This window comes from Palaemon carinicauda, chromosome 31 (assembly GCF_036898095.1).
Source record: "Palaemon carinicauda isolate YSFRI2023 chromosome 31, ASM3689809v2, whole genome shotgun sequence".
Taxonomy (NCBI): domain Eukaryota; kingdom Metazoa; phylum Arthropoda; class Malacostraca; order Decapoda; family Palaemonidae; genus Palaemon; species Palaemon carinicauda.
In genome coordinates, this window is record NC_090755.1 from 53,837,568 (window position 1) to 53,850,257 (window position 12,690).

At 33.0% G+C, this 12,690-nt stretch overlaps 1 protein-coding gene and 1 long non-coding RNA gene across 2 annotated transcripts in view; one reads left to right on the forward strand and one right to left on the reverse strand.

Moving 5' to 3' along the window:
* Positions 1-9,889, reverse strand: part of LOC137625067 (sodium channel protein Nach-like) — a 15,910-nt gene extending 6,021 nt beyond the window's left edge. Inside the window, 5 exon segments of the mRNA XM_068355996.1 lie at positions 1,434-1,633; positions 4,754-4,884; positions 4,886-4,944; positions 5,428-5,503; positions 9,836-9,889. Of these exon segments, the coding sequence (XP_068212097.1) occupies positions 1,434-1,633; positions 4,754-4,884; positions 4,886-4,944; positions 5,428-5,503; positions 9,836-9,889 (520 nt within the window).
* The window catches only part of LOC137624408 (uncharacterized), a 220,541-nt gene that overhangs the window by 59,885 nt on the left and 147,966 nt on the right, over positions 1-12,690 (forward strand). The gene's annotated exons all lie outside the window — the stretch shown is intronic.

Consider the following 12,690-nt stretch of genomic DNA (forward strand, 5'->3'; position numbering starts at 1 on the left):
AAACATGTTTTGCACTGAATTAGCATTCTGATAAACAGACAAGCAGCAAAGGCTCATATGTATATATGCTTGCATTCATAAATAATATGGGAACATAAGTATACGAGCTCGTACAAGAGCGTTCTCATGTTGTCGTACGAGTTTGGGAGGAAGTTATGCCCCCCCCCCCCCCCTTTGTCCATCTATGAACAAATTCTTGGCCACAATTTTACTCATAAAGTAGTGAAACTTTTAGGGATTAATTGTTATGTTGAGACGTGGAGGTGATTCAATTTGAAAAGTCTTAAGTCAAAGGTCAAGGTCAAGGTTGAGAAATAAGCTCCCGTGGCGGAGTGTATTACGTAGTGTATTACAGCCAACTCTTCTTGTTGGCAGTCCTTTCCCTTGGTCGGCCCGTAGCGTGGCGGAGGTCCTGCGTTCTACTAGTTATAGCATGTTGCTGGCAATGGATTTTTTTTATTGCTGTTTTTTTTTTTTTTTTTATATAACCTAACCTTATGTCATCACGGGATCTAGTTCTGAGACCAGACGGCAGTGCTAATCGACTGTTTTAGATTGAAGATTAAACCAACTTAAGAAATAAGTCTCACACTTCATCCCTTCTGAAAATCGAGTTTACTAAAAAAGCTGCAAAAATGTCGTTACTCAAATCCATCTTTGGTATTGTTGTAAATCGCAATCATTATGCATCCACTTCTTGATAAGGTATATCGTTTTGGTAATCAACATCTGGTAGCAAGTTCCTTGCAATTACTTCATATCTTTTAATGTCATATCTTGAAGTACACAGTTAATTAGGCCGGGATTTTCGATCTAGAGTCAAGTGATTGATTGATTTCTTTATATATTATTATTATTATTATTATTATTATTATTATTATTATTATTATTATTATAATAATAAGCTAAGCTACAACCCTAGTTGGAAGAGCAGGATGCTATAAACCCAAGAGCTTCATCAGGGAAAAAATAGCCCAGTGAGGAAAGGAAACAAGGAAATAGATAAACTACAAGAGAAGTAGTGAAAATAAAAATAAATTATATTAAGAAGAGTAACAACATTAAATTAGATCTTCCAGATGTAAATAATAAAAACTTAAAAACTACAAGAGGAAGAGAAATAAGATGGAATAGTGTGCCCGAATGTCCCCTCAAGCAAGAGAACTCTTAAGACATTTGAAGACTATGGCACAGAGGCTATGGCACTACCCACGACTAAATTAGATCTTCCAGATGTAAATTATAAAAACTTAAAAAATACAAGAGGAAGAGAAATAAGATGGAATAGTGTGCCCGAATGTCCCCTCAAGCAAGAGAACTCCTAACTCAAGACATTAGAAGACTATGGCACAGAGGCTATGGCACTACCCAAGACTAGAGAACAACGGTTTGATTGCGATTGTCACATATACAACCCCCCACACTGTCAGCACCTGGATAGTCGTCAGAGTTGACCTTGAGGTAGAGGGAGACCCCGAGGTACTCCCCTTCCAACGCCTGCATGTTTGTCCCGTTGGTGTAGAAGATGTAACATTTCGCTGCGAAAGTCGCGATTGAAGGCATGCTGCTGCAACACTTCTCGGCACTCATCCTTATGTTGGCTACGGTACACATGAGCAGCATGTCCTCACAACTGAAATGATAAAGGGATTATATGAGCAGCATGTCCTCACAACTGAAATGATAAAGGGATTATATGAGCAGCATGTCCTCACAATTGAAATGATAAAGGGATTATATGAGCAGCATGTCCTCACAACTGAAATGATAAAGGGATTATATGAGCAGCATGTCCTCACATCTGAAATGATAAAGGGATTATATGAGCAGCATGTCCTCACAACTGAAATGTTAAAGGGATTCTATATTATTCTTCAAGTACAAGCCTCCTGCTTTTCTGAAATGATAAAGGGATTCTATATTATTCTTCAAGGACAATCCTCCTGCTTTTCCAACTAGGGTTGTAGCTTAGCAAATAATAATAATAATAATAGTACACTGTTAATGTGTCCGTCTAGCATTCGAATGGCAGCAGATCGATTCCAGCCCGGAAGTGTAAGTTTAAGCTTTTTACCTGGGAGGGCCATAAAGGAATTATGTATTATCCTTCAAGTACAAGCCTCCTGGCTAGTACAGTGGTAACATTTTCGCCTAGCATTCGCATGGCAGCAGATCGATCTCAGCCCGGGACTGTGAGTTTAAGCTGTTTACTGGGGAGGCCACTGCTGTGTTTGGGCACCACAGTTGGGGGGGGGGGGTGTGCTTGCCCGCTGACGTTCTGGTGAGTCTCTATTTTGATGAAACTGGAACTAAAACTAGACACATTTATACTGAATTCATGTAAACATTTGGTAAATCAAAGTCTGAGGAAAAATTAAGCTTCTTAATAAGCATTTTGTTTCTTTTTTTTTTTGGTTAAATTTCCTTTGATTTTTTAAAAAATTATTTTTCATGTTAAATCTGATCGCCTATCTTATATAATGAGTAATTAATTACAAGCGCCAGTGTCATGTTCCAAGATATTCGTAGGTAGACGTGCTGTTTAAATTCTTATAGGAAATAGATTGAATTAGTCATTTCGTAACTGAGTTATTATTATTATTATTATTATTATTATTATTATTATTATTATTATTAGCCAAGCTACAGCCCTAGTTTGAAAAGCAAGATGCTATAAGCCCAAGGGCTCCAACAGGGAAAAATAGCCCAGTGAGGAAAGGAAATAAGGAAATAAATAAATGATGAGAATAAATTAACAATATATCATTCTAAAAACAGTAACAGCGTCAAAACAGATATGTCCTACATAAACTATAAACAACGTCAAAAACAGATATGTCCTATATAAACTATTAACAACGTCAAAAACAGATATGTCCTATATAAACTATTAACAACGTCAAAAACAGATATGTCCTATATAAACTATTAACAACGTCAAAAACAGATATGTCCTATATTAAACCTATTAACAACGTCAAAAACAGATATGTCCTATATAAACTATTAACAACGTCAAAAAACAGATATGTCCCATATAAACTATTAACAACGTCAAAAACAGATATGTCCCATGTAAACTATTAACAACGTCAAAAAACAGATATGTCCTATATAAACTATTAACAACGTCAAAAAACAGATATGTCCTATATAAACTATTAACAACGTCAAAAACAGATATGTCCTATACAAACTATTAACAACGTCAAAAACAGATATGTCATATATAAACAATAAAAAGACTCATGTCAAATGGGTCAACATAAAAACATTTGCTCCAACTTTGAACTTTGCGTGTGTTGCAACAGTTTCCCCTTGGACTTATTTTTTTATGATTACTGGTGCCCTTGTGTACTGCAGTTTATGTAACTCCATTTTTACATTCCTCATTGATAATTCTCGTTAGTCATTACACTTAACATGACATTACATTTTATCTTCCTAAATTTTAGTCAAGATAGCCAAGTTGAAATTTGGTAATTTTTACTTAATCACAGGTTGAATTAACTTAACCTTAGGTTGAATTAACCTAACCACAGGTTGAATTAGCCTAATCACGTTAAATTAACCTAACCGTGTGTTCAATTAACCGCATGTTAAATTAACCTAACCATGGGTTGAATTAGCCTAACCACCGGTAAAATAATCAAACGACAGGTTGAATTAACAGAACTTCATGTTGAATTAAGGAACCTAATAACGTTGAATTAACCTAACTATGTTATATTAACCTAACCACGGTTTGGATTAGACTAACCACGTGTTGAATTAACTTAACCACGGGTTGAATTAGCCTAACCACAGGTAAAATAATCAAACCACAGGTTGAATTAACAAAAAATCATGTTGAATTAAGGAACCTCATGACGTTGAATTAACCTAACCGTATGTTAAATTAACCTAACCACGGTTTGAATCAGACTAACCACATGTTAAATTAACCTAACCACGGGTTGAATTAGCCTAACCACAGGTAAAATAATCAAGCCACAGGTTGAATTAACAAAACATGTTGAATTAAGGAACCTCATGACGTTGAATTAACCTAACCGTGTGTTAAATTAACCTAAACCACGGTTTGAATTAAACTAACCACATGTTAAATTAACCTAACCACGGTTTGAATTAAACTAACTACATGTTAAATTAACATAACCATGGTTTGAATTAGACTAACCACATGTTAAATTAACCTAACCACGGGTTGAATTAGACTAACCACATGTTAAATTAACCTAACCATGGTTTGAATTAGACTAACCACATGTTAAATTAACCTAACCACAAGTTGAATTAGCCTAACACAGGTAAAATAATCAAGCCACAGGTTGAATTAACAAAACAACATGCTAAATTAACCCGAGCATCAAGTTATATTTAACCTAACCACAAATTAAATTAACATTGATGAATTCCTTGCTTATTTATAAACGAAACATGATGAAGAGTCATATGACTGCATTAAATCCTCAACTTTCCTTAAATTAAACTTCAAAACAACTGCTTGTTTTTAGAGTCGGCAAGAAATTCCCCAAAATATCAATTATTATTATTATTACTACTAACTAATCTACAGCCCTAGCTGGAAAAAGCAGCATGCAATAAGCCCGAGTGCTGCAACAGTGAAAAATAAGCAAGTAAGGAAAGGAAACAAGGGAATAGCTAAACTACAAGATAAGTAAAAAAAAACAATTGAAATGAACTATTTTAAGAACAGTAACAACATTAACAACACGCGAATGACACTAACTCGTAGGAGACAGCATCTACAAGTTCCCTGAAGGTCAAGTTCTTTTCGGCCAGGAGAGCCATCAGCTCTTCGTGCGTTTCGCTCATGTACTTGCTGCTTCTTCCAGTTTTAAGGAATTCATTGTTGACTGCAATTAATTGTTCCAGTGATCCCGTAGAGGTAATTGGTGAGGCTGCTGCTTACGTTGAGAGCTGAATGATAATGATAGTGTTAATTAGTGTACATATTTTGAAGTTTCTATGAGTATGTTTGTATTATGTACACGTATTCAAATGCAAATATGCAAGCGAAATGTATGTATGTATATATATATATATATACTATATATATATATATATACATATATACAGATATATACTAATGTATATATATATAATATATATATATAATCTGTATATGCATACGCATATATATATATATATATATAGTATATATATACATATATATATATATATATATATATATATATACATATATATATATATATAGTATATATACATATATATATTATATATATATATATATATATATATATATATATATATATACAAATATATTCATATACGCACACATATATATGCACACATGTAATGTTATATTGATAGATAGATAGATAGATAAGAAATTGTACCGCACGGTGAGTGCCAGTTTCAGTGTTGTCCTTCCTTCCTTACCTTTGAGCTTCCTCCTGGAGAAGTAGGCTCTGTTGCACAATGCAATGGAGGGCAGTTGCAGACCTTCGTGAGACAGCTTCGATGTTGTCTATGAAAAGTTTTGAATATTAACTCTCTCTCTCTCTCTCTCTCTCTCTCCTCTCTCTCTCTCTCTCTCTCTCTCATCTCTCTCTCTCTCTCTCTCTCTCTCTCTCTCTAATGTATACTGTATATATGTATGTATATATATAAATATATATATATATAATATATATATAAGATATATATATATTATATATATATTATATAGTATATATATATTATATATGAATATATTTATAAATTATAAATATGTATATATACAATATATATATACACATATATATACATATATATATATATATATATATATATATATATATATAGTATATATATTATTAGAATTATTGAAATGTAAGGTACCATTATGTAAAGAAACTGTATTCGCATTGTATAAAATTACTATCGTCACTTAGGACATATTAACGTTGTTAAGAACAAATCGAACACTGAGAGATAATACGGAATTGAATGTCCATATATTCCTTAATGGAAACAATTAATAACATTTAAATGAATAACAAATAAAAAAAAGTTTAAATGAATAACATACCTGTGATTTAACCTCTCTGGCGTTAAAATCAATAATCAATTGGATAACCGAATTACACGTGCAAATGAAAAGAATAACAACGACAAGGAACCAGAAAAAGACCCAAGTAGTTGAAGCGGTTGTTCCAGGTGTGGGCTATTCCGGGGCAGTTGACTCCTCGCACAGGAGTTCCAGGGTCTCGGCGAACGTCCTTCTTAGGGTGAAGTCCTATGGAGTAGCGGAATCAGTAGGACTTTTGTTTTCTTGATGTGTTTGTAATGAGCTCTTTATTATTATTATTATATATATATATAATATATATATATATACTATACTATATATATATCATATATATATATATAATGTGTGTGTGTGTGTTTGTGCTATATGTAATTATATAAATTTATATACGTATGTATACACATTATATATATATATAAATATATATTGTATATATATATATATATTATATATATATATATATATATATATATGAGAGTATAATTAGTCATGAATCAGAGACATTTTACATAGAGTGAGAGGGTTCAAATGCTATCAAACTTTAGAGTGCAACTTCAACTCCTTGCTTCTGTCTATAACTGACGAATGCCCTCCCGAATGTAGACGCAGAGGCCCTAGATATTAAGTAACGAGGCAAGAGTACGAACAGGATTACTGATATTAAGTCCCCAGTCATGACAGGGATTAGCCAAAAGGCTTGTACGGAAGGGACTTCAAGATGCCTACTAATGTTTCCAGAGGCCGTGTAATAGTGGTTTTTTTTTTTTTTTTTTTTTTTTGTTTTTTCTTTTTTTTTTTTTTTTTTTTTTAATAACTCCTAAAATAACTGATGGATATCCATGATATCAAAGCAGGGAGCGCTTCATATATAATGGCCTAATTTTGGGAAATACTGTGCATTGCCAATTACGGTTCATTAACTTTTTTACTTAAGAAAATGAGGCTAAAGCCAGTCTTAGCCACCCACACATTCGCAAAAGTGATGACGTCCCTCAGTGACGTTGTATAACGTTTCTTCCCCTGTACCTCCCATCCCCGAATTGTTAAACGCCTGTTTAACTCCATAGATAATTGTCCTATGACCTACCCCAAGCAATACGAAATTCTTTGTCAGTAAAAGTTCAGCATACCTGGTAATGTGATTCGTGACTTTACACTTTACCTAACCACAAGACCAACGTTTTATATCTTACGCACTCACTTACATTGAAGATCAAGAATAAGACTTATGACAGGAGACGAAAGAAGCCATGTTAATCCTACACTTCGCACTTCAAGCGAGTGTTGGTAAAGCAATAGAAATATAGTTTTCTTTAGGTTAAGCCGTAGGACTCATTCTTACATACAACACAGGTTACTCGATACATCAATTGCCAGGAAGAAAATGACAGAGAGCATTGTTTGATATAATTTATCATATCAATTTCACCAGAGAGAGAGTAGCTTGAATTCCTTAGAAGGTAGACTTCTAAAAGATGTTTCATAAAGGGTATTTGATAAATTTTGAAATCACACATAATACTATATATTATATAAGTATTACTATATATATATATATATATATATACTATATATAGATATATATATGTGTGTGTGTGTGTGTGGCTAGCAGTATATTGCAATATATCATGTACTTATTAAAGTCATACTTTTCTTACCGATGTATACTAATTTTCAGGCGGTTTCTTTCTTTCTCTCTGTTGTAAACGGTGAAGAGTTTCGGAGCAATTGTAGTTTTGCAATGGCGAGGACAAAGCAACATATTTGCCATGACTAAAGTCGAATCTATATGAAATAGTTCAGAGCTACTACTACAACTGCTGCCGATGATTACCTTGGATGTACTAAAAGGGCTCTGAGGTAGGAGTCGAAGTCGGTGAAATTATTTCCGAATCCTGCTCCAGTCTTGCCCCCAATAACATCATTCCAAATATACAACTCTCCTAAGGATTTTTTTTTCTATTTCTACTGATGTTTTTATTTTATTTTTCTTTATTTTATTTTATTTTTTAGTCGCAATATCTAAATTTGTAGGAGTCCGAGTAGAATATCTCTGTGCGATTCAGCACACCCCTGTTTTTAAACCTCTTCTATTATGTTTGATAATTGGTGTTAACCATCTAATCATTATCTACCACCATAAAACATTTTATTGCTCTTTCCGGGTCATTTTATATGTGCAGTACACAGTCTTTTCTAACAGGGATTTACTCGGTAGCCTAATAACAATGGGAATGAAGGAAAGAAGGCAAGAAGGAAGGGGGCGGGGGGGGGGAGAGTACTAGGATAGCCATAGGTGTAAACACCGAAGGAGGGTTGGGGGAACCTCTGCGTCACAGTTACGTGATTAAGTACCACTTCTTCGAAACGCTCTGAAGGAAGGGAAGAAGTTCCTCTTTTTTTCTAAGAGTAAACGGTTTAATTAAGCACATCTGTCAATTCATCGTACCACCAAAAATTAGGCCAATGTTTGAAACATTCATTGCTGTAGTTTCATGGAAATTCATAAGCTGGTTTGTTAGATATTTGGGAAAAACACTATAAACACGGCCCTCTGGAAACGATAGTAGCAGTGGAGTCAAGTTCAAGATAGTCACAGTAGTGAAGTGTCGTAACGCTAATTGAGATGTCCTTCAACTTGCCTTGTCGTTTTTCCCCTTCTTCCTTTCAGGCAGACATGAGCAGAGTCGTTGCTTTTCCTGTCAAAGAAATCGAGATGAAGATTTCCTGAAAGTGGTTTGAGATGTTGATTTTATTTCAGGGAGTAATTGATTCTTTTGTGTAAGGTATATTACAATTATAAACAGAATTGCTTAAGAGAGCTGTCAAGTTAACTTAAGAGATGTGAAAACATTAAACTAGTGCTAAAAATGTTTTTTATCGATATTGAGAGGTATTTGTGGCTTATTTGAATCAATGAATGTTAGTTTTGAATTGGTATATATATATATATATATATATATATATGTATATATATATATATATACTGTGTGTGTGTGTGTGAGTGCGTGTATATATATATATATATATATATTCTATATTATATATATATATAGTATATATATATATATATATATATATATATATATAAGATTTTTCATAACTCTGACCATCCTTTACAGTCAGATCTCCCTGGACAATTCTATCCTGTTCGTAATACTAGGCAGGCAGTTAATTCTAATAGCCAGGCCGTCTCCATCATGAGGCTCAATACTACACAGTATTCTAGAAGTTTTATTCCAGCTGTTACCAAGTTGTGGAATATTCTTCCTAATCGGGTAGTTGAATCAGTAGAACTTCAAAGTTCAAAGTTGGAGCAAATGTTTTTATGTTGACCAGGCTGACATGCGTCATTTTGTAGTTTATATATTACCTATCTGTTTTGACGTTGTTAATAGTTTATATATGACATATCTGTTTTGACGTTGTTACTGTTTTTAGAATGATTTATTGTTAATATATTCTCATCATTTATTTATTTCCTTATTTCCTTTCCTCACTGGGCTATTTTTCCCTGTTGGAGCCCTTGGGCGTATAGCATCTTGCTTTTCCAACTAGGGTTGTAGCTTGGCTAGTAATAATATATATATATATATATATATATATATATATATTATATATATATAGTATATATATATATGTATATAATGTATATATATACATATACTACAGTATGTATATATGTGTATATATATGTAGAGAGAGAGAGAGAGACGAGAGAGAGAGAGAGGAGAGAGAGAGAGAGAGAGAGAGAGAGAGAGAGAGAGAATTGCTTACCTTGCACATCTGACTGTCATCTTGACCGAATGTACCTTTTGCCGGTTTTCCCATCTTTACGTAGAAAAGAAATGATCAAAACAATTAATAAATTTTAATGTGGACTAAAATGTCTTTTACTATAAAGAAAAAAAACAACTGAAATTGGGTTGTCATTTGAAAATTATAAATATTTACAATTAAAAAGTCTTAATTGGTTTCAAAATTCCCTTAATGTTATGGATTTCTTATGTCTTTTACCATAAAAAAAACTAATTGGTTTTTCATTTGAATATTATAAATATTTTGAAATCAAACAGTCTTAATTGGTTACAAAATTCCCTTATGTTATGGATTTTTATGCCTTTTACCATAAAAAACACTAATTGGTTTGTCATTTGAAAATTATAAATATTTGAAATCAAAAAGTCTTAATTGGTTACAAAATTCCCTTAATGTTATGGATTTTTGCTATAAGTGTAAAGTCAGCTTATAATTACTTGGAATATTTACTTTTTTACTTTTAAAAGTGCTGTTATAAAGCTGTCTTAATATTAGTTTGTCTGATATTATGATATTTATGTGGAAAAGACCAAATTGATCAGAGTTGAGTTATTGCAACACGGGAGATCAATTAATGAATGTACACACACATGCTTATGAGGGCCCATAAATAAACATAGAAGGGAATAATTGTTATGCATAACGAGACAGCGCTGTTTTCTTTGTTAATTAAAGAAAGGAACATTATTACCTTCATAATAAGGAAATATTATATTAAAAATAATGAGATATTATTACCTTAAGGGTACATTATTACCTTTAGGATAGGTAACATTACCTTTAAATTAAGGAAACACTATTACCTTTAAAATAAGGAAACCCTCTTACTTAAGGATACATTAGTACCTTTAAGATAAGGAAATATTATTACCTTAAGGAAACATTATTACCTTTAAATTAAGGAAGCATTGTTACCTTTAAGATAGGAAACATTATTATCCTTAAATTAAGGAAACTTTATTACCTTTAAAATACACACATTATTACATTTAATATAAGGAAACCCTATAACATTTAAATCAAGGAACATTTTCCTTTAAAATAAGGAAACATTGTTACCTTTAAGGTAGGCAACATTATTATCTTTGAATACGAAAACCTTATTACCTTTGAAATAAAGACATTATTACCTTTAAGATAAGGTAACATTATAACATTTAAATCAAGGAAACATTATTGCCTTAAAGATAAGGAAATAATTTTTACCTTTAACATAAGGAATTACTGTACCTTAATATAAGAAAACATTATTGCCTTTAAAATAACGAAATATCACCTTCAATATGAGATGTATCTATGAAACTTAACTAGAGAAAAACTTGAATCATTCTTATCTCGAGAGCGAAAGTAAAATTACATGAAAAATAGAGAATCGACAAAAAAACAAAAAAAACTTAAAATCCATTGTTCTTTTTATCCACGCAATATTTTGTGACCTCAATTTATTGCCTAAATGTAACCTTTCATTATCGTGCAATTTGTGCAGCTTTTCTACGAAATCCCATTGAATTTGATTTCCAAGGCAAAAAAAAAAAAAAAAAAAAATAATAAGGACTGAAGGAAGAATGAAAATTAGTACCATCCTGAAGTAGATCAACACGGCCATTAAGGATTGACCCTTTCCAGGTCGTGGGTCTTGTCATTATTAAGTCATGTCTTACGAAGCGTTTTCCAATCCGTAATTGCTCTGTGTTTACTGATAAAACATCAGTCTGTAAAGTAAATGGGTCAGCGTTTTGCCATTAGTGTAAAGTTAAAGAAGGATGTTTACATTTGGACCAGTTAATGATGATCACTTGCCCTTGTTTTTTGTAGGGGGTTAAGGTTGTTTCATCATATCATCATCATCATCATCTCCTACTCCTATTGACGCAAAGGGCCTCGGTTAGATTTCACCAATTGTTTCTATCTTGAGTTTTTAAATCAATACTTCTCCATTCACCATCTACTCCATGCTTCATAGTCCTCAGCCATGTAGGCCTGGGTCTTCCAACTTCTTGTGCCTTGTGGAGCCCAGTTGACAGTTTGGTGAACTAATCTCTCATGGGGGAGTGCGAAGAGCATGCTCAAACCATCTCCATCTACCACCATGATCTCATCCACAAATGACACCCGAGTAATCTCTCTTATAAATTCATTTCTAATCCTGTCCTGCCATTACTCCCAATATTCTTCTGAGGGCTTTGTTCTCAAATCTACAAAATCTGTTGGATATTGTTTCATTGTTATACCGCGACTTATGTCCATACTGTAACACCGATCTTACTAATCTGATGTATAGCCTGGTTTTCATATGTAATTTCAGGCGATTTGATTCCCAAATTTTACTTAATCAAGCCATTGTCTGATTTGCTCTCTTCAATCTTTCATTAAACTCAAATTCTAAAGAACCAGTATTAGAGATCATAGTTCCTAAATATTTACCATAAATGATTCCACCTCATTAATCCTTTCTCCTTCCAGTAATATTTCATCTTCCATTGCATGTTCCATTCTCATCATCTCAGCCTTTTTTCTATTGCTCTCAGGCCCAATCTCATGTGATATTTCATGCATTCTAGTAAGAAAGATTTGCAAATCCTGTGATGTTCTGCTAATAAGGACAGTGTCATCAGCATACTCTTATGACAGCTAATTTCTTGTTACCAATCCAATCCAATCCTTCACCATCCCTAACTGTTCTATGCATTACAAAATCCATGAGGAGGATAAACAACATAGGTGACAACACATTCCCATGGAGTACTCCGCTGTTCACTGGAAATTGATAAGATAGGACTCCACTAACATTAATGTTGGAGGGGGTTGTTTAC